The sequence below is a fragment of the Colobus angolensis genome, unplaced genomic scaffold (genome assembly GCF_000951035.1).
Source record: "Colobus angolensis palliatus isolate OR3802 unplaced genomic scaffold, Cang.pa_1.0 Scaffold86, whole genome shotgun sequence".
NCBI classification, from domain to species: domain Eukaryota; kingdom Metazoa; phylum Chordata; class Mammalia; order Primates; family Cercopithecidae; genus Colobus; species Colobus angolensis.
In genome coordinates, this window is record NW_012122487.1 from 4322829 (window position 1) to 4343645 (window position 20817).

Here is a 20817-nt window from a genome sequence, read left to right on the forward strand (position 1 = left end):
CAGCACTTTACACTTTATTAAACATTTTCACATGTATTATCTCACTTTGGTACACTATGGTCTACGAGACAATCCATTTTCCACAGATTGAAAAATAGAGCTTAGGGAGGCTGCCTAACTTGACCAAGATTACACAGTTCATTAAAGAGGAGCTAGATTCAAACTCATGTTTTATTTATTTATTTATTTATTTATTTAGAGATGGAGTCTTGCTCTGTCACCCAGGCTGCAGTACAGTGTTACAATCTCGGCTCACTGCAACCTCTGCCTCCCAGGTTTAAGCCATTCTCCTGCCTCAGCCTCCCAAATAGCTGTGAATACAGGCACCTGCCACCATGCCTGGCTAATTTTTGTATTTTTAGTAGAGACAGGGTTTTGACATGTTGGCCAGGCAGGTCTCGAACTCTGGACCTCAGGTGATCTGCCCTCCTCAGCCTACCAAAATGCCCAGATTACAGGCATGAGCCACAGCGCCTGACCCCAACTCATGTCTTTTGAATTTAAATTCTGTCTGCTTTCCAATCTAAGTGAATCTGGCTATGATAGAACGTAAGAAAGGTGTTTTCAATACGTAGAATTAAAAAATCTGAATTTCTAGAAGACATGACTTTTGTGTCTTTTAAGAGCTCTCCAGGTGATTCTGATAGGCGGCCAAATCTGGGGACCACTACCAAATGGTCTGAGCCTCTATATACCTGGCCTCACTGGAAAGAATAGGAGTTTTGAACTCAGACAGAACTGGGAGTCTCTGGGCAAGATATAAAATCGACCTGAGATTCCAGTTTCTTCATCTGTGAAATAAGGATAATGATGTCTAACACGCAGAACTGTGAATATTTGAAAAAAAAATTAAACTACCTAGATATGGTAGTTACTCAAAAATGGAAGCCATTATCATTACTACTACTACCTCATATGATGCTCTATTATTACCAGGTAAGAATTAGGTATATATTATAAATAGTGATGATTCTGGAATTTTCCTGAAGCCAAATTTACAATAAATATATGTCACCCAAATTATTCTTGATCTCAGGACAGTCTCCAGGTCTCAGTTTCCTTCTCAATGTAAAAGCAATATCTGTGAACTGCTAAGCTATCTTCTGACTCTAAAAAGTTCAGGACTCTATGATTCTGTTTAACAGTTAAAGACCCAGTCTTGAGAATGTGGCTCTTTGAAGAGTATTAAACAGGTATACTTGAAATAAATTAGTGCATATGAATGACAAATCTCTATAGCTGTGCTGTCATTTTTTATCAAGGTAAGACTATGTGCAAATCCAAATATTCATTTACTTGTAGTTTGTGATTTATATCTACCTATGCTCAAAAATATTTGAAGCAGTTTACCCCCCAAAATTATAATAAAACAAAAATAAAACCAGAGAAAAAGCTAAGAATCCCTAATGAATAGGGTAGACAAGGAAGAAAAGGGAAAAATAGGGCAGGGGAAATGACTTTTTTTCAGGAAACTAGGAGAAGCCATTTATGAAAACTGCACATTTGTGGGTGTATCACCTGAAGTCAGGAGTTCAAGACCAGTCTGGCCAACATGGTGAAACCTCGCCTCTACTAAAAATACAAAAATTAGCTGGGCATGGTGGCACGTGCCTGTAATCCCAGCTACTCAGGAGACTGAGACAGGAGAATTGCTTGAGCCTGGGAGGAGGAAGTTTCAGCGAGCTGAGATCATGCCACTGCACTCTAGCCTAGTCAACAGAATGGGACTCTATCTCAAAAAAATAATAATAATAAAATAAAAGTTAGCTTTAAGATTACTGACCATGCTTTAAAAAAAATAAAAATAAGGAATTTTTCTCAATGTTTGTTGCCAAAGTCTGAAAATAGTTATCATCAATATTCAGGTGCAATTTAAATGAAGGATTATTGTCTAAGTAGAATGGAATTTATATATTTAAATTCTTTTTTGAGGTAGCGGTGTCTTTCAACTTTTCTTTTGCTATCTTTACCCTTGTTCTTCTGAAAGAGTACATACCGCAGGTAAGTATTTCATCTTTATTCCTCTATCATCTTCTCATCCTCTGTTTCTCTACTCGTTTTGTAAAATTTAAATAGGTTTTAATCATGAAGACACAGGCTGTGATTGTAGTGATAAAACAGAATCCAAGATGACATCCCTTACAAATCCATATTACATTGCAGTTTTTGATCCTCTGAGCGTGTTTGATTTATTGCTTTCTACCCTCTGTTATAATCAAAACGAAAACTCCTTCCTGGTTTTAGACTCAGTTTTCTTTCTGTTCCTGCTATCATTGTCCTGGCCCAAGCTCATGCCTTGCCTCACTTCCCATTGTAAAAGCCTCCAGTGAAGCTGGTCTCTCCCTCCAGAGCCTTCCACTTCAAGCTTCTTGCAAAAGTAGCTATAATAATCTTTTTTTTTTTTTTTTTTGAGATGGAGTTCCATTGCCCAGGCTGGAGTGCAGATCTCCAGCTCACCGCAACCTCCACCTCTCAGATTCAAGAGATTTTCCTGCCTCAGTCTCCCGAGTAGCTGGGATTACAGGAATGTGCCACCATGCCCAGCTAATTTTTGTATTTTTAGTAGAGATGGGGTTTCTCCATGTTAGTCAGGCTGGTCTCATACATCTGACCTCAGGTGATCCACCCTCCTCGGCTTCCCAAAGTGCTGGGATTAAAGGTGTGAGCCACTGTGCCTGGCCTATAATAATATTTCTAAAGTAGAGCTCTGATTACGTCTTTTCACTATTAAACTCTTTCTTGGTCATCCATGGTTTACCACAGTCCTGTCTGCCATTCAAGCCTCCATGATTCTCTCCCAAACTACCTCCCTCTTCTTACTGCATAGCTAGGTCTTATCTGGCTCTCCAGCCAAACTAAATGTCTTGTTAGTGCTTAAATGCAATCTTTGTTTTTCCATCGCCTTTACTACATGATTGCCTCTAACAAGACAAATAAATGAAGAACATAATAATAATAACCAGTCATTATTTCTATGTATAAGCCACAATGCTTTTCAAATACAGTATAATTTACATTTGCTCCCAAATCTGTCGCACTCATAAGAATCTAAGTTAAAGCATGTTTATACTTGTAACCCAAAGTCCAGTACTATCATTCCATATTTATTATATGTGAAATTTATTCCTTAGCAACTAAGATAGGATTATCTTTCAGTTGCTAAGGTACATGAGGCCTGCTGGCAGGATTAGTTTAGGAAAAAACATGCCACATTGAACTCCCACGCAAAAGAAACAAATGAAACCTAATTTGCTGAGCTGTCTTGTTTATTTTGGTTCATTCAGCAGGGTAATATAGTAGCAATAACATTGAACTGGATCTCAGGAGATGTGGAATTTAGTCTGATTTCTGGCATGACCAAACATACAGCTTTCAGAAGATCATGCATATTTTCTGGTCCTCAGTTTTTTCACTTCTAAAATGCAAATCTTCCTTGCTTTTACTCAAACAGTATACATACATAGGGAGTTACTATTATTTTGTTTGCCATTCCCTACAACACAGCCCCCTTTCTAAATCTATTTGCTTTACAATTCTCTACTATTCCTAAAGTTTTTTTCGGATTCCCTAATTCCATTTCAATACCACTAAGAGTCCTAGAGGAGGAAGTGAATAGCAAACATCAGAAATGATTTGTTCAGATATATTGCTTTTAGATTGTTGATTGAATAACTCTTAAGGCCCTTCCTAGCTTTAAAATAATAAAATTTCATATTCGAATTTACACCTGAAATTCATATATCTCTTGTATATAAGGAAAGCTTCAGACATGTTTCATCATCTGCATTCTCCTATATGATACCAGTTTCTCTGTTTCATGATTTTAAACTTTATGAAGGTTGACTATGTCTGTTTCCCTCTTGTATACATAAAGCCTTGCCTGACATCTCAGATCTCTTCTAGTCATGTACACTATAGCTTTTGCCATTACATCCAAATATAGATGTTAAGTTTTAAAAAAATGAATTTGAAACAACAAATTACTAAAACATATTTTATATTTCTCTTATATTCCTAGCCATGATATTACAGATTCTGAAGAGAGAAAATTTCAGCTGATATCATATTGAGAAAGGCAAATATTCTCAAAATTTTGTGTCTGCTTCATGAAATATAAAAGTATACAGTCAAATATAGCACACAGAAAACTAATAGCAACTGCTTGCTCCAAAAACTCGACTGGTCATCCTAATCCAAAAAGTGGACCTGAAAATAAAGATGGCAAAGACATGACAAACAAACAAACTCTTACTCACCTTACTAATTCCCTACCTAAAGCAGACATTGATGAATGGATGGATACTAGAAATCAAACCTTTTTGTAATCCTGTTTTAAAGATTTAACTGGCTTAAGTCCAACCTAGCTGGCTCTTTCATGACTTTCTCTGCAGTTTGTTTGAATTTTCAATACACTGGAAATTACAGTAAAGTAGCAAGTTTTCCTATAGTTTACTTGGGATTTTAGAATTGATCTTACCTGATTTATTCTGAAACTGAGTAAATGAAAATCAAGGCTTCTAAACACACACACACACACACACACACACACACACACACACACACACACACTCTTCAGGAATAGCCAATATGGGGGTAATTTCAAAGTCTAGTACATAATTGACAAACACTATTCAAAAATTTTTAGTCTTTTATATTCAAGTGACACTCAAGGAAAGAAAAATAACTCTAGTACACTTTTCCTTCATGCAATACAACACTTGTACTTTTCACTGAAATCACACCTTAATTTTCAAATCTTTCACCATTTATAAACTCTAAAAAGCATAAATATGAGCGATTCAGAGAGTGAGACTATGTAAACCATTTACACAAAGACACTGAAACCCTCTGGACAAGTTGAATGAAAACAAATCAGCACTTACTTGGCATAAACCACTGATGCACATATCCAAAGATTCTGTATAGCAACGAGTACCATCTAAGACCTTAGGTGCTAGTTCAACAACCAGGGCTGTTCCTTTGGCTTGGCACTTGAGTGAACATGGGTTGTCAGGGTCATTAGACACAGGAAGCCATTCATAGAACTGGCCATGGTGCTTGACATCGTTATGAGCTGAGCATTGCTGAGCTCGGAAATCACCTGCTTCTGGTGGGCAGTCCTGGAGAAAAAAGAGAGAAAGGACAAACAAAGGTTAAGAGGATACCCCCAATACGAAACCAGAGCAGCTATATGGTCTGCTTAGATCTTAGAAAGCAAAACATATGTCCTGGTCATGGCAGATGGAACTTATATCATCTCAGAGCTTATATAATTATTTGGCTTTCAAAATGTAGAAATCTGAGAAAGTAATCACCTCAAAATACATTTTCTGATTGAGTTTAAATGGAAAAATAACTGGCTTGAAATAGATATTCTGATTAGTTGGGACATACATTTTTTGAAAGTTGTTTACTGGTTCATGAATTCTTCCATGTTGTACTATCATTTTGACTTCCTCATAAGTAGAACCTAGTAAAGTCAGAGGATTAGTTGAAATTATTTGTCTCTTTCAGTTCTGATATTGAGAGCTATGACAATTCTTTATTTGAATAACTAGCAGTAAAAAGTTATAATAATTTCATGCAAAATGTTTTTGTGGAGTTGTAACTTTTTGTCTAGGACTTAGGCTGCATACTATCTAGAATTAAACATGGGGAACACAAAATATGAAACCATTTATATATGAATTGTTTTGGCTTAAGGCAGCATAGCAGAATGGAAAGAGCATGGACTTCCTCCTTAGATGAGTGGGTGGGTGCAATGCAGTGCAGAATTATTGCCCTATTCTAACACAGGGAAGCCTAGTCTTGTGTTAGAACAGAGACAATAACTCTGCACAGCTCTCAAGGTTGTTGTGAGAAGTTCATGAGCTCATGCTGGCCAAATATCCGCACAAGGAATATACTGAGTAGATGGTAGCTATTACTATGATTATTTAATAAGGCCACAGAAGACAAAGGGATGGAGTATTAGCAGATTCTCTCAATTTGAGTTTTAAATTATATTGTTACAGATCAATGGAAAAGTAAGAATCTTTTTGATGAAGTTTCATAAAGGGCAATTTAAAATGTAAAACTATAGCTAACAATGGCCATTATCTAATGAATAATAAACTTCAGTAAAAGCAAGGAAGATTTAATTTTAAAAAGGCAAATATTGTCTATCCCTTGGAAAGGCTTTTTGATAGGTTTATCTTATTCTACAAGCCTTCAGATTAAAATTTACTGTGGAAGCCTGTCGTCGACTCTCCAGCTGTAGAAAGGCTTTTATTCTAATTTTTTTGTTTTAAATAACGGATTTCCATGTGGCCTTCAGCAGTTCCCTGTTAACTACATTATCATAGTGAGAGTGCTCTTATATAAGGTTTCTTTCTCTGAAAATCTCTTTACCTTTAAATAAGCATTCTAAGAACAGGATTGAAAATTTTGACTCTTTTCTAAAACGTTAGTGATACTATTAAACAGCATATAAAGCTCTGGTAATTGAGGGAGCACAAATTCTTTCTAGGCAATGTGGGGTAGAAACAAATATTCATTTAGGATGAACATGAAATTGTTCAAAATACAATAAAAAATGTAAAAGACATTTCAGGGTTAGTATTATGTGTTCTCAGAGTGAATAAAACATAGTAGTAAAGGAAAAGAATAATGTATATAACATAGGTATAGATACACAGGCACCCAGCAAGGCTTAACATTTGGAATATTGTCTGAAAAGAGTATGATTAAAATTTACTACTTATTAATTTTTTAGATAATAGAATGCAGTTTAAATTTTTACAGATCCATAAATAAATAAATATATGTGCTGTACAGGGTGTTTACTTGTTTATTTTGTAAAATAAAACAAAAACTACAACCAGCAAAACTATATTATGAATTACAACACAGGTAAATTGTGTCAAACCATGACATACAATACAAATTAACTTTATTTTGTTTTGTTTTATTTTATTTTATTTTATTTTTGAAATGGAGTCTCGCTCTGTCTCCCAGGGTGGAGTACAGTGGTGTGATCTTGACTCACTGCAACCTCCGCTTCCCAGGTTCAAGCAGTTCTCCTACCTCAGCCTTTTGAGCAGTTGGGATTATAGGTGCATGTCCCCACACCCAGCTCATTTTTTAAATATTTTTTAGAGACGGGGTTTTGCCATGCTGGCCAGGCTGGTCTCGAACTCCTGACTTCAGGTGACCCACCTGCCTCAGCCTCCCAAACTGCTGGGATTACAGGCATGAGATACCGCAACTGGCCACAGACAACTTTAAATGTTTAATACCAGCTCCTTTCAGACCATATGTTCTAGAGCACAGAGAAACTGATTTAATATTAGCTCTTAATGAACTCACATTCCAAAGACAAGACTTCCACTTGCCTAATGTACAAATTCTACCAATATCTGCCTAGCCCTCACTTACTAACTTCTGCCCTAAGACAACTCTATAACTGACAACTGCCCCCAAACTCTACACTTAAATTTCCCCACTTGAGATATGATAGAGTCTCTGCCAAGGTTCTGCTCTCCCCTGCTTAGCATGTTTAATAAACCTACCTTTATATGATCTACAAGTTCCCGGTCATTGCATGGGAGTGTCTACAGTTGAACTGACAGTTTAGCAATGTTTAAATACAGTATTTTCATTTGATAATACATATCATCCCAGGAGTCACTTGATTACTCAGTAGTACAGAAGAAATAGAGTACATTGTACTGAAGGTAGAGTACTTTATTACACTGAAATACAATAAAGCAGAACATTGATGAAATTGTTTGAAATGGTTCCAAACTCCTCTTAAAATTTCCTTTGTCTCCTTTTTCTATACAAGTGAAACAGCTAGAAGGGTTAGGCTGAATCACCTCTGCCTTAATGAGCAGAAGATATAATTAAGAGACCTCTTAATATAAACCAGAAAAAATTTTCTGCACTTTTCCAATTCTGAGAAAAGTGTCAATTATGTTTTTCAATGGATAATGCAATATCATCTTAGTACACACATAAAACCTCTACAGAGTCTCCTGTGATTCCCTTCTGTTCAATAAATTGTGTTGGTTCTTCCCACCTTTCCTAAAACAAATAAGACCTAAAGGCAGTCAAAGGTAAAACAATGAAGTTAAAATGTTAAGACCTTTAGGTTGTGTTTTCTGTGACAAATACAGTAAACGTATTTAGACACATCATAGAGAATCAACATGCAGACAGATGTTCTTATTTGCAATTCATCTGTATCTAATGGCTTCAAGAACACCTGTTACAAGTTTTATGGTTTCACAACTAGAGAAATAGCTCTGGGAAGAATAATGCTTAAGAACATCTTTACTCAGTTTTATCACTCCTGTCTTTCCTTCCACCTATATTTTTGTAGGGGTGGGAAAATATATTTTGCTAAATTGAGAATGCTCTTAAAACCTGGAGTTCAGAGTTGGACACTGAACTTGAACCTTTTTAGTGTGTGAGTTTATTTGTACTTGGCAAAATGCAACTTCCTGTTTCAAGAAAAAGGACTTAAGAAAACTTATAAAACAGGTTCAGAAAGCTTCTTGGACATCAAATAGCTTTTACAAAATAACATTTTGATGATTTAAGTGTAAATGAATCAGAAACATATGAATCAAATTTCCCTTGAAATATGCATGTTTAAAAATTACGGGGAAGAAGGATTTGGCAAAACATTCTTTGTTTGAACCGAAAACATTTCAAGCATAGTTCAAGACATCCATTGAACCCCTAATGCATCTGGGATCATCCAGCTGCAAGAGTGGAAACTCAAGCAGTCATTGTAACCTCTTGTTCCACAAGTATGCTAATACAAATGATTTGTATAGAGAGTTACTATCTACAAAGTTTTTGGTTTTTAATTATAAATTGGTCCATGAAACCACTACACTTCCTGATCCTTTTGTGGGGTTTTTTGGTCTTTTTTTTTTTTTTTTTTTTTTTGAGCTGGAGTTTCTCTTTTGTTGCCCAGGCTGGAGTGCAATGGTGCAATCTCAGCTCACTGCAATGTTGCCTCCTGGGTTTAAGCAATTCCCCTGCCTCAGCTTCCCAAGTAGCTGGGATTACAGGCATGCTCCACCATGCCCGGCTAATTTTGTAGTTTTAGTAGAAACAGGGTTTCACCATGTTGGTAAGGCTGGTCTTGAACTCCCAACCTCAGGTGATCCGCCTGCCTTGGCCTCCCAAAGTGCTGAGATTACAGGCGTGAGCCACCGTGCCCAGCCGTTCATCAATTTTTTTTAATGGATCCTGCCTTTACTGTTGTATCTAGAAAGTCATCACCTATCCAAGATCATCTAGATTTTCTCCTATGTTATCTACTAGAATTTTTACAGTTTTGTGGGGTTTTTTGGTCTTTTTTTTTTTGAGACGGAGTCTTGCTCTGTCGCCCAGGCTGGAGTGCAGTGGTGCGATCTCGGCTCACTGCAACCTCCGCCTCCCAGGTTCATCTAGATTTTCTCCTATGTTATCTACTAGAATTTTTACAGTTTTGTGGGGTTTTTTGGTCTTTTTTTTTTTTTTTTTTTCTTTTTGTGGCGAATGGGGTCTTGCCCTTCATTCTCCACGTAGGTTTTGAAGTTGCTTAGATAAGTCTGGAACTCCCGGACTCATGCTCTCCTTCCACCTCTGCCTCCCTAAGTGCCGGGATTACAGGTGTAAGCCACTATGCTTGACCCTTTTAAAAGTCAGATTTAGAAAATGATAACCTGCCTGTTTTGAAAAATACTTAACATATTTTACTGGGCATCATTTTTGAAATATCAGCTTTTGGAGACACGCTTTTTGATACTACAAGTAATCAGTTTTAACCATGAGGGGTAGTTTTCTTTAAGGAAAACTGAATGTAGAATGTATTAAATATATATAATGTGGGATTTCTGCTCTCATAAAACCCTAGTGGTAGGAATAATAAACTTTAAATTGGCATATTTAAGATGAAGAATAAAACAAATGAATTATGGTTTAAATATGCTTACATGTATTTATAGATTTTTGCACTGAACTTGCCTCATAGAAAGACTGATGGAGACAATTAAAATAGTCAAAAAGTCTAGTAGTTATATGGACCAAATGCATTCCATCTCCTAACAAGAACCTGGCAAAAAATACAGTGTGGCAGGGATGCACAGGACTAAAGACTCCCACTTCTAGCCCCTCATACATCTCCAGAATTGCCGTCAAATAGAAATGGAGCAAGAGAAAGCAATCTAATACTTTTTCTCTTGGTTTCCTGCCTATTTCCAATAAACTCTAAATACACCTGTGGATTGACAGCTCTGTGTCCTGTTACTGGGCTAAGACCTCCTCACTATAAAAGTCGATTTTCTTTGAAATAATCACATGATCCCACGATTTACTGTATTTAGCCATTTAATATAATAAATTTTCTCCTCAAGTTTTAAGCACTTAATTCTAACGGTGTCAGAGCTCTTTTCTTTAAAAGCACAAAAATAAAATCTGACCTTTTATTTGCTCCCATTATAATTCATAAAGTCCATGGAGTTCTGCCATATATGAATCCAATTCAAAACATTTTCTGGTTAATCAACTATCCAGTGGGAAAGATAAGATGGATCCCAGATGTCCCCTGACGATGACGGTAGATCGGATTACACTGTGGCACAAAGGAGGGTAAGGGTTCCCAGAGTTTACTCACCGGGTGAAATGTAAAAGATTCTATCGCAGCAGCTCAGGTGGCAGCATATAAAAGGTTTTTAAAGTGACTTTGAAAAATATACAGAATGTAGATTCAGGGTCAGGAGAAGCATTAATTCTTCTTTATTTTCATTCTTTTTAAAGAAGGCATTTTCCTTCAGAGAGACATACCTCTGCTTTTCCTCTGCCCTTAAATATTCAGTGGTTGTCCTATTTTATTAATTTTGTTGTTTCATTTAACCTATTATATGAGTGCCATGCTATTAGTGCTTTTATGTGTAGAATCAATATTGGTATCTCATAGTGTCCAGAACCTTGGAAATCATATTCAGATGACTACATGTACTGCAGTAACCGGCCAAAAAATCCATGCTTCTGACTTAATTTTCCTCTCTTAAAAATGTACTTTTAAACCCCATACTGCCTCTCCACACTGTCCTAATCACTCACTCTCCACAACAGTTACTATACAAGAAATACAGTTAGAATTGCCTAACAAGGCATCTACTCTATCCTCCAACAACTGTGGATAATCACTTTATGATAAAAACATACATAGAAATTTACCAGCTACTGGACGATGTTAGAAAATCTTACCAGTTTTTTTACCCTCAAAATATTAGGAATCCTCAGTTTACTGACAGTAAAACAAGAAAAGATTACCATAAAAGGCTGCTCTATAATAAATGGATAAATGCTCTGGAAAATATATCCTCTAAAGCTTTCGAATCTTTTAGCACACCTAAGTAGATGGTGGGCTGTCTCTTTTAGATATTTTGGTCTTTATTACTTGGCTTTCTGTATCTTTTGTTCAAAGTTAAAATGAAACCACTGAATAGCAAATATCCATTGATAAAATCCAAGGTACTATATTTTGTTCTCGGGGGGGGAAAAAAAAAAACAATGTTTCAACTTCTATTTGCAACTCAGACCCCCTCGCTTGAAATTCAGACTTATATACAGTAGTCCCCCTTATCCGTGGTTTTGCTTTCTGGGGTTTTAGTTACCCACAGTCAACCACAGTTTGAAAACAGGTGAGCACAGTACAATAAGATATTTTGAGAGAACAGAAGAGAGACCACATTCACCTAAGTTTTATTACAGCATGTTGTTACAGTAGAGTTATAATAGCATAGAGTTATAACAGTATAGTTGTAATAGAGTTGTAACAATACAATAGAGTTTATTACAGTGTATTGTTATAAAAATTCTATCAACATTAAATGTTAACATTCTATTTTATTATTTTTGCTAATTTATAAATGTGATTTATAAATTAAACTTTATCATATGTATGAGAAAATATCTATATTTTCTTACATAAGTACACACATACATTCATTGTATGTATGTATAAGAAAATATCTGTATTAGTATCTATAGGGTTAGGTACTACCCGCAGTTTTAGACATCCACCGCGGATCTTGAAGCATATTCCCTGAGGTTAAGGGGGGACTACTGTGTACAAGTGCTCACTTGCCATCTGGACATCTAAGACACTGGAAACTCATCATGTCCAAACCTGAATCTCCCTGATCCTCCTGCAACTCCCATGAAATCTGCTCTCCCTGCGGCATTCCCCATCCCAGTCAATGTCGACTCTATACTTTTCAGGCCAAAAACCTTTTTTTTCTTTTGTCTGGCTCTGTCACCCAGGCTGGAGTGCAGTGGCATGATCTCGGCTCACTGCAACTTCTACCGCCTGGGTTCAAGTGATTCTCCTGCCTCAGGCTCCTAAATAACTGGGATTATAGGTGTGTGCCACTATACCTGGCTAATTTTCTGTATTTCTAGTAGAGGCAGGGTTTCACTATGTTGGCCAGGCTGGTCTTGAACTCCTGACCTCAAGAGATCCACCTGCCTCGGCCTCCCAAAGTGCTGAGATTAAAGGCAAGAGCCACCTCACCCAGCCTGGTCCAAAACTTTAAAGCAGTGGTTTTCAAACTTAAACGTATATCAAAATCACCTGAAGACCTTTTTAAAATACAAGATTGTTGGGGTCCCACCCTCCAGAGCTTCTGATTCAGTAGACTGGGGGTGAGGCTTCATAATTTGCATTTCAAACAAGATCCCAGGTGATGCGAATGTTGTTAATTTGGCAATCACACTTTCACAACCACTGCCTTAGAGCCATATTTGACTTCCATATCCAATCTATCAGAACTATTTTTCTAGATACAAAAAACACAGAATCTGACCACAAACAAGTCCAAGGAGCCATCATGTCATGCCTGCGTTCCTGCAATAGTCTCCTTATTTCCCTTCTGCCCTTGCTCTCCTGGAAAGTTTTGTCAACACAGTGACCAGAATGATCTTATGAGAGACCCCATCATCCCTCAGGCCTATCACATCCTATTGTCCTTGCTCACTTAGCTCCAGTCACCCTTGATTCTTCTGGAATCAAGGTCCTGCATCTTCAGTGACACTCCAGGAACATTCTTACTTTAGGATGCACGCATTATCCATCCCTTCTGCCTGGAATTCTCTTTGCCCTGATTCTGAGGGGTGAATTACCTCACCTTTATCAAGTCTTTGCTCAAATGTCACCTCTACAAAGCTTAGGCTGCCTACTCTGTGTAAAACTGCGATCCCACTCCCACTGCTGATTCATCTTTATCCCGCTCAACTTTCCTTTTTCCTATCACACTTAGTCACCTTCAAGTATGTCAGATAATTTACTCATTTACTGTGCTTGATATTTTATTGTCTGTCTTCTGCTACAGCAGAACCTCCAGAAGGACAGCAATCTTTTCCCATTTGGCTTTCTGTTACATACCAGGTACTCAAATATTTGTTGAAAGAATGACTAACACATTGAATAAAGGAAACAGAGGTCATATTTTTATTGTGGGAACTCCAGTTCTGCTTTTATAAGTCTTGCAGGAATTTAAATTTTAGTTTTCTAATTGATGAAATATCTAATTTTTTTCTTTCTTTCAAAAAAATTTATGAGAATAAATTTACAAGAATACTAATATGTTTCAGACACTAGGAAATTTGGTTAGGGAGTCTTGCCTAGTTTCTGAAGAGGCAGATTGATATTTCCTTCTCCATGTAAACAAATTTAACAGGCCAATATTAAGAAACATAAAATGTGCTGAAATCATTTATTATTTAAAAAATAGCCAGACATTTGTAAATTTTATATAACATTTAATGTTATATGCACACACTATAAAGTACTCATGTTAAGGTACCAAGCTTTAACCCCCAAATTTTGGCCACCTGATTATACTAACATCAAAATTATCATCAAAAGCATTTATTTGTGCAAGACTCAGCTGCTATGTAAAATGAAATTAAACAGACATAGTTGCTACCCTGTCTAGACAGTCTGTGTGGAGACAACTCTGTTACATTTTAAGAGCATAATATTTAAATCTCTAACACATCACTATGAGTGCAAAGAACAGAAAATGGGGTCAGTTTTGGAGGATGGTGCCATAGTAGGTAAAGGCCATTCTTGGTTCATTTTCCCTCCTTTTTGAAAAGGCCAACAGGATTTTTTTTTTTTTTTTCAAAACTAGGATTAAATGGCTCAGGGCACCATATTTTCATGTATACTGGAGATAGTTTAAAACTCATTGTTTTTGTTCTTTTTCCTGGTGCAAAAGATTCACAGATTTATTTTCCTTTTCCCTCAAACTCTGAAGTCTTTTGGAAAATAACATATTCAGGTGAAATGAGTGTTTGTGAAAATTAGTCATTAACCATCTTAATGCCTGACTGTGGATCACGTTCACGCTCAGTGAAAGTATACCTTCACAACTCTATGACCTCGAAAATAATATGGAGCTCTTTCTAATTTATTCAAACTTTGGGTGTGCCCTACTACGTATTTCCTAAAAGAACACTAGTTACAGGTATATTAAACAGCTTTGAACTGTTCCAATGTCTTCATTCAGGTCCAGACATAAAAGACATGAAATGTATGATATAATGAATCATCAATCCCGCCTTCCTTGCTCTATTATAGCTTGTTTTCTGAAAACAAATGCTTTGCTAGGCTAGTTTTTAATGTCTCCAGGCATCTGAGAGTTGATCTAAGTAAAAACATTTAGTTTTAAAAGTTCATTTTTTTTCCTTTGGGTAGCTTTTATTTCAGGGCTTTTACTTTTTCTCCTTTGAAGAATGCAGACGTTTGGAATCCAGCTCCCTAGAGGTATTTCTAAGACTGGTTGTAGTTTGTCATTTTAGAGTCTTAAATTCTCTCAATTTTGAAAATATTCATTCCTTGAGGCTTTTTATTATTTTTAGTCCCTTTCTTTGAATTCACTCCAACTTAGCAGTATCTTTTCTTAAATCAGCATTTCTGGCCTTTTATTATTTTTTATTATAGTCTAAAATAAGTGTTCTCTCCCACCTCCTTAAAATTAGCATATCTGAAGGAGTAATTCATAATCCTTTGGTACCATGGCATACAATTTCATTTTACAAGCACACAATTATACAGTGCTTTGTTTTCAGACTGCATTTACCAAAATATTTGTGGTGGAAAGTCAGGTTGTGAAAAGGACTAGTATAAGGGAGATATTTCAGCACATAAATTCCTCGTCACTATTCCTTGGGTCTGTTGCAAAACAAGTTCCTTATGTTTCTGTTTACAAGTGAGGCGGGGGCTGGCAAGATGGCAGAATAGGAACAGCTCTGGTCTGCAGCTCCCAGCGAGATCAACACAGAAGGCAGGTGATTTCTGCATTTCCAACTGAGGTACCCAGCTCATCTCAATGGGACTGGTTAGACAGTAGGTACAGCCCATGGAGGGCTAGCCGAAGCAGGGTGGTGTGTTGCCTCACCCGGGAAGTGCAAGGAGTTGAGGAACTCCCTTCCCTACCCAAGGGAAGCCATGAGACACTGCGTGAGGGACGGTGCTATCTGGCCCAGACAGCATGCTTTTCCCACAGTCTTTGCAATGCCCAGACAAGGATATTCTCTCAGGTGCCTATGCCACCCTGGTCCAGGGTTTCAAGCACAAAAGTGGGCAGCCATTTGGGCAGACCCCAAGCTAGCTGCAGGAGTTGTTTTCATTCCCCAATGGCACCTGGAACATCAGCGTGACAGAAGCATTCACTCCCCTGAAAAGGGAGGCCAAAGCCAGGGAGCCAAGTGGTCTAGCTCAGCAGATGCCACCCCCATGGAGTCCAGCAAGCTAAGATCCACTGGCTTGAAATTCTCGCTGGCAGCACACAAGTCTGAAGTCGACCTGAAATGCTTGAGCTTGGTAGGGGGAAGAGAGTCCACCATTACCAAGGCTTGAGTAGACAGTTTTCCACTCACAGTGTAAACAAAGGCCCTGGAGGTTTGAACTGGGCAGAGCCCACCACAGCTACTCAAAGCTGCTGTAGCCAGACTGCCTCTCTAGATTTCTCCTCTCTGGGCAGGGCATCTCTGAAGGAAAGGCAGTAGCCCCAGTCAGGGGCTTACAGATCAAACTCCCATCTCCCTGGGACAGAGCACCTGGGGGAATGGCAGGCTGTGGGTGAAGCTTCAGCAGACTTAAACGTTCCTGTCTGCTGGCTCTAAAGAGAACAGCAGATCTCGCAGCACAGCGCTAGAGCTCTACTAAGGGACAAGCTGCCTCCTGAAGTGGGTCCCTAACCCCTGTGCCTCTTGACTGAGAGACACCTCTCAGCAGCGGTCAACAGACACCTCATACAGGAGAGATCCAGCTGGCATCTGGTGGGTGCCCCTCTGGGATGAAGCTTCCAGAGGAAGCAACAGGCAGCAATCTTTGCTGATTTGTAGCCTCCGCTGCTGATACCCAGGCAAACACGGTCTGGAGTGGACCTCCAGTAAACTCCAACAGACCTGCAGAGGGGCCTGACTGTTAGAGGAAAACTAACAAACAGAAAGGAATAGTATCAACATCAACAAAAAGGATGTCCACACCAAAACCCCATCCAGTCACCAAAATCAAAGACCAAAGGTAGATAAATCCATGAAGATGAGGAGAAACACTCAGAGACCCCATCCAAAGATCACCAATATCAAAGACCAAAGGTAGATAAATCCATGAAGATGAGGAAAAACCAATGCAAAAAGACTGAAAATTCCAAAAACCAGAATGCCTCTTCTCCTCCAAAGGATCACAACTCCTTGCCAGCAAAGGAACAAAACTGGACAGGGAATGAGTTTGATGTATTGACAGAAGTAGGCTTCAGAAGGTGGGTAATAACAAACTCCTCCGAGCTAAAGGAGCATGTTCTAACCCAGTGCAAGGAAGCTAAAAACCTTGAAAAATGTTAGACAAATTGCTAACTAGAATAGCCAGTTTAGAGAACATAAATGATCTTATGGAGCTGAAAAATAGAGCACGAGAACTTCGTGAAGCATACACAAGTATCAATAGCTGAATCGATTAAGTGGAAGAGAGGATATCAAAGATTGAAAATCATCTCAATGAAATAAACTGTGAAGACAAGATTAGAGAAAAAAGAATAAAAAGGAATGAACAAAGCCTCCAAGAAATATGGGACTATGTGAAAAGACCAAACCTATGTTTGATTGGTGTACCTGAAAGTGACAGGGAGAATGGAACAAACTAGAAAACACTCTTCAAGATATTATCCAGGAGACTTCCCCAACCTAGCAAGACAGGCCAACATTCAAATTTGGGAAATACAGAAAACATCACAAAGATACTCCACAAGAAGAGCAACCCCAAGACAAATAATCATCAGATTCAGCAAGGTTGAAATGAAGGAAAAATTGTTAAGGGCAGTCAGAGAGAAAGGTAGGGTACTGACAAACGGAAGCCCATCAGACTAACAGCAGATCTCTCTGCAGAAACCCTACAAGCCGGAAGAGAGTGGGGGCCAATATTCAACATTCTTAAAAGAATTTTCAACTCAGAATTTCATACCCAGCCAAACTAAGCTTCATAAGTGAAGAAGAAATAAAATCCTTTACAGACCAGCAAATGCTGAGGGATTTTGTTACCACCAGGCCTGCCTTACAAGAGCTCCTGAAGGAAGCACTAAACATGGAAAGAAAAAACCGGTACCAGCCACTGCAAAAACATACCAAATTGTGAAGACCATTGACACTATGAAGAAACTGCATCAACTAATGGGCAAAATAACCAGCTGGCATCATAATGACAGGATCAAATTTACACATAACAATATTAACCTTAAATGTAAATAGACTAAATGCCCCTATTAAAAGACACAGACTGGCAAATTGGATAGAGTCAAGACCCATCAGTGTGCTGTATTCAGGAGACACATCTCATATGCAAGGACACACATAGGCTCAAAATAAAGAGGTGGAGGAATATTTACCAAGCAAATAGAGAGCAAAAAAAGCAGGGGTACAATCCTAGTCTCTGAGAAAACAGACTTTAAACCAATAAAGATCAAAACAGACAAAGAAGGGCATTACATAATGGTAAAGCGATCAATGCAACAAGAAGAGCTAACTATCCTAAATATATATGCACCCAATTCAGGAGCACCCTGATTCATAAAGTTCTTAGAGACCTACAAAGAGACTTAGAATCCCACACAATAATATTGGGAGATTTTAACACCCCACTGACAATATTAGACAGATCAACAAGACAGAAAATTAACAAGGATATTCAGGACTTGAACTCAGCTCTGGACCAAGCGGACCTAATAGACATCTACAGAACCCTCCACCCCAAATCAACAGTATATACATTCTTCTCAGCACCACATCCCACTTAGTCTAAAATTGACCATATAATTGGAAGTAAAACACTCCTCAGCAAATGCAAAAGAACGGAAATCTTAACAGTCTCTTAGACCACAGTGCAATCAAATTAGAACTCAAGATTAAGAAACTCACTCAAAACTGCACAACTACATGGAAACTGAACAGCCTGCTCCTGAATGACTACTAGGTAAATAACGAAATTAAGGCAGAAATAAATAAGTTCTTTGAAACCAATGAGAACAAAGAGACAATATACCAAAATCTCTGGGATACTGCTAAAATACTGTTTAGAGGGAAATTTATAGCACTAAATGCCCACAGGAGAACGTGGGAAAGATCTAAAATCGACACCCTAACATCACAATTACAAAACCTAGGGAAGCAAGAGCAAACAGGAACAGATTTCAAAACAGGAACAGGAATTCAAAAGCTAGCAGAAGATAAGAAATAACTAAGATCAGGGCAGAACTGAGATAGAGACACAAAAAATCCTTCAAAAAGAAAAATCAATGAATCCAGGAGCTGCTTTTTTTTTTTTTTTAAGATTAACAAAACAAAATAGAGCACTAGCCAGACTAATAAAGAAGAAAAGAGAGAAGAACCAAATAGACACAATAAAAATGATAAGGGGGATATCATCACTGATCCCACAGAAATACAAACTACCATCAGAGAATAATATAAACACCTCTATGCAAATAAACTAGAAAATCTAGCAGAAAGGGATAAATTTCTGGATACATACACCCTCCCAAGACTAAACCAGGAAGAATTTGAATCCCTGAATAGACCAATAACAAGTTCTGAAATTGAGGCAGTAATTAATAGCCTATCAACCAAAAAAGACCCAGGACCAGACCACAGCCAAATTCTACCAGAGGTACAAAGAGGAGCTGGTACCATTCCTTCTGAAACTATTCCAATCAATAGAAAAAGAGGGACTCCTTCCTAACTCATTTTATGAGGCCAGCATCATCCTTATACCAAAGCCTGGCAGATAAACAACAACAAAAGAAAATTTCAGGCCAATATCCCCGATGAACATCGATGTGAACATCCTCAACAAAATACTGGCAAACTGAATCCAGCAGCGCATAAAAAGGCTTATCCACCATGAACAAGTCAGCTTCATCCCTGGGATGCAAGGCTGGTTCAACATACATAAATGAATAAATGTAATCCATCACATAAACAGAACCAATGACAAAAATCACATGATTGTCTCAATAGATGCAGAAAAGGCCTTCAATAAAATTCTACACCCCTTCATGCTAAAAACTCTCAATAAACTAGGTATTGATGGAACATATCTAAAAATAATAAGAGTTATTTATGACAAACCCACAGCCAATATCATACTTAATGGGCAAAAGCTGGAAGCATTACCTTTGAAAACTGGCACAAGACAAGGATGCCCTCTCTCTCCACTCCTATTCAACATAATATTGGAAGTTCTGGCCTGGGCAATCAGGCAAGAGAAAGAAATAAAGGGTATACAAATATAGGAAGAAGGGAAGTCAAATTGTCTCTTTTGCAGATGACATAATTGTGTATTTAGAAAAGCCCACTGTCGCTTTTTCACAACGGGTTTGCTGCCAGAACACAGGTGTCGTGAAAACTACCCCAAAAGCCAAAATGGGAAAGGAAAAGACTCATATCAACATTGTCGTCATTGGACACGTAGATTCGGGCAAGTCCACCACTACTGGCTATCTGATCTACAAATGCGGTGGCATCGACAAAAGAACCACTGAAAATTTTGAGAAGGAGGCTGCTGAGATGGGAAAGGATTCCTTCAAGTGAGCGGGAACGTGGTATCACCATTGATATCTCCTTGTGGAAATTTGAGACCAGCAAGTATTATGTGACTATCATTGACAACCCAGGACACAGAGACTTCATCAAAAACGTGATTACAGGGACATCTCAGGCTGACTGTGCTGTCCTAATTGTTGCTGCTGGTGTTGGTGAATTTGAAGCTGGTATCTCCAAGAATGGGCAGACCCGAGAGCATGTTCTTCTGGCTTACACACTGGGTGTGAAACAACTAATTGTTGGTGCTAACAAAATGGATTCCACTGAGCCACCCTACAGCCAGAAGAGATATGAGGAAATTGTTAAGGAAGTCAGCACTTACATTAAGAAAATTGGCTACAACCCCGACACAGTAGCATTTGTGCCAATTTCTGGTTGGAATGGTGACAACATGCTGGAGCCAAGTGCTAACATGCCTTGGTTCAAGGGCTGGAAGGTCACCCGTAAGGATGGCAATGCCAGTGGAACCACGCTGCTTGAGGCTCTGGACTGCATCCTACCGCCAACTTGTCCAACTGACAAGCCCTTGCGCCTGCCTCTCCAGGATGTCTACAAAATTGGTGGTATTGGTACTGTTCCTGTTGGCCGAGTGGAGACTGGTGTTCTCAAACCCGGTATGGTGGTCACCTTTGCTCCAGTCAACGTAACAACTGAAGTAAAATCTGTCGAAAT

The 20817-nt window shown here is 38.2% G+C and overlaps 1 protein-coding gene across 1 annotated transcript in view; it reads right to left on the reverse strand.

The window, feature by feature from the left end:
• The window catches only part of ADAMTSL1 (ADAMTS-like 1), a 441112-nt gene that overhangs the window by 315071 nt on the left and 105224 nt on the right, over positions 1-20817 (reverse strand). The window contains exon 4 of the mRNA XM_011930366.1: positions 4884-5120. Coding sequence (XP_011785756.1) covers positions 4884-5120 — 237 coding nt within the window. The remainder of the gene's footprint in view (positions 1-4883; positions 5121-20817) is intronic.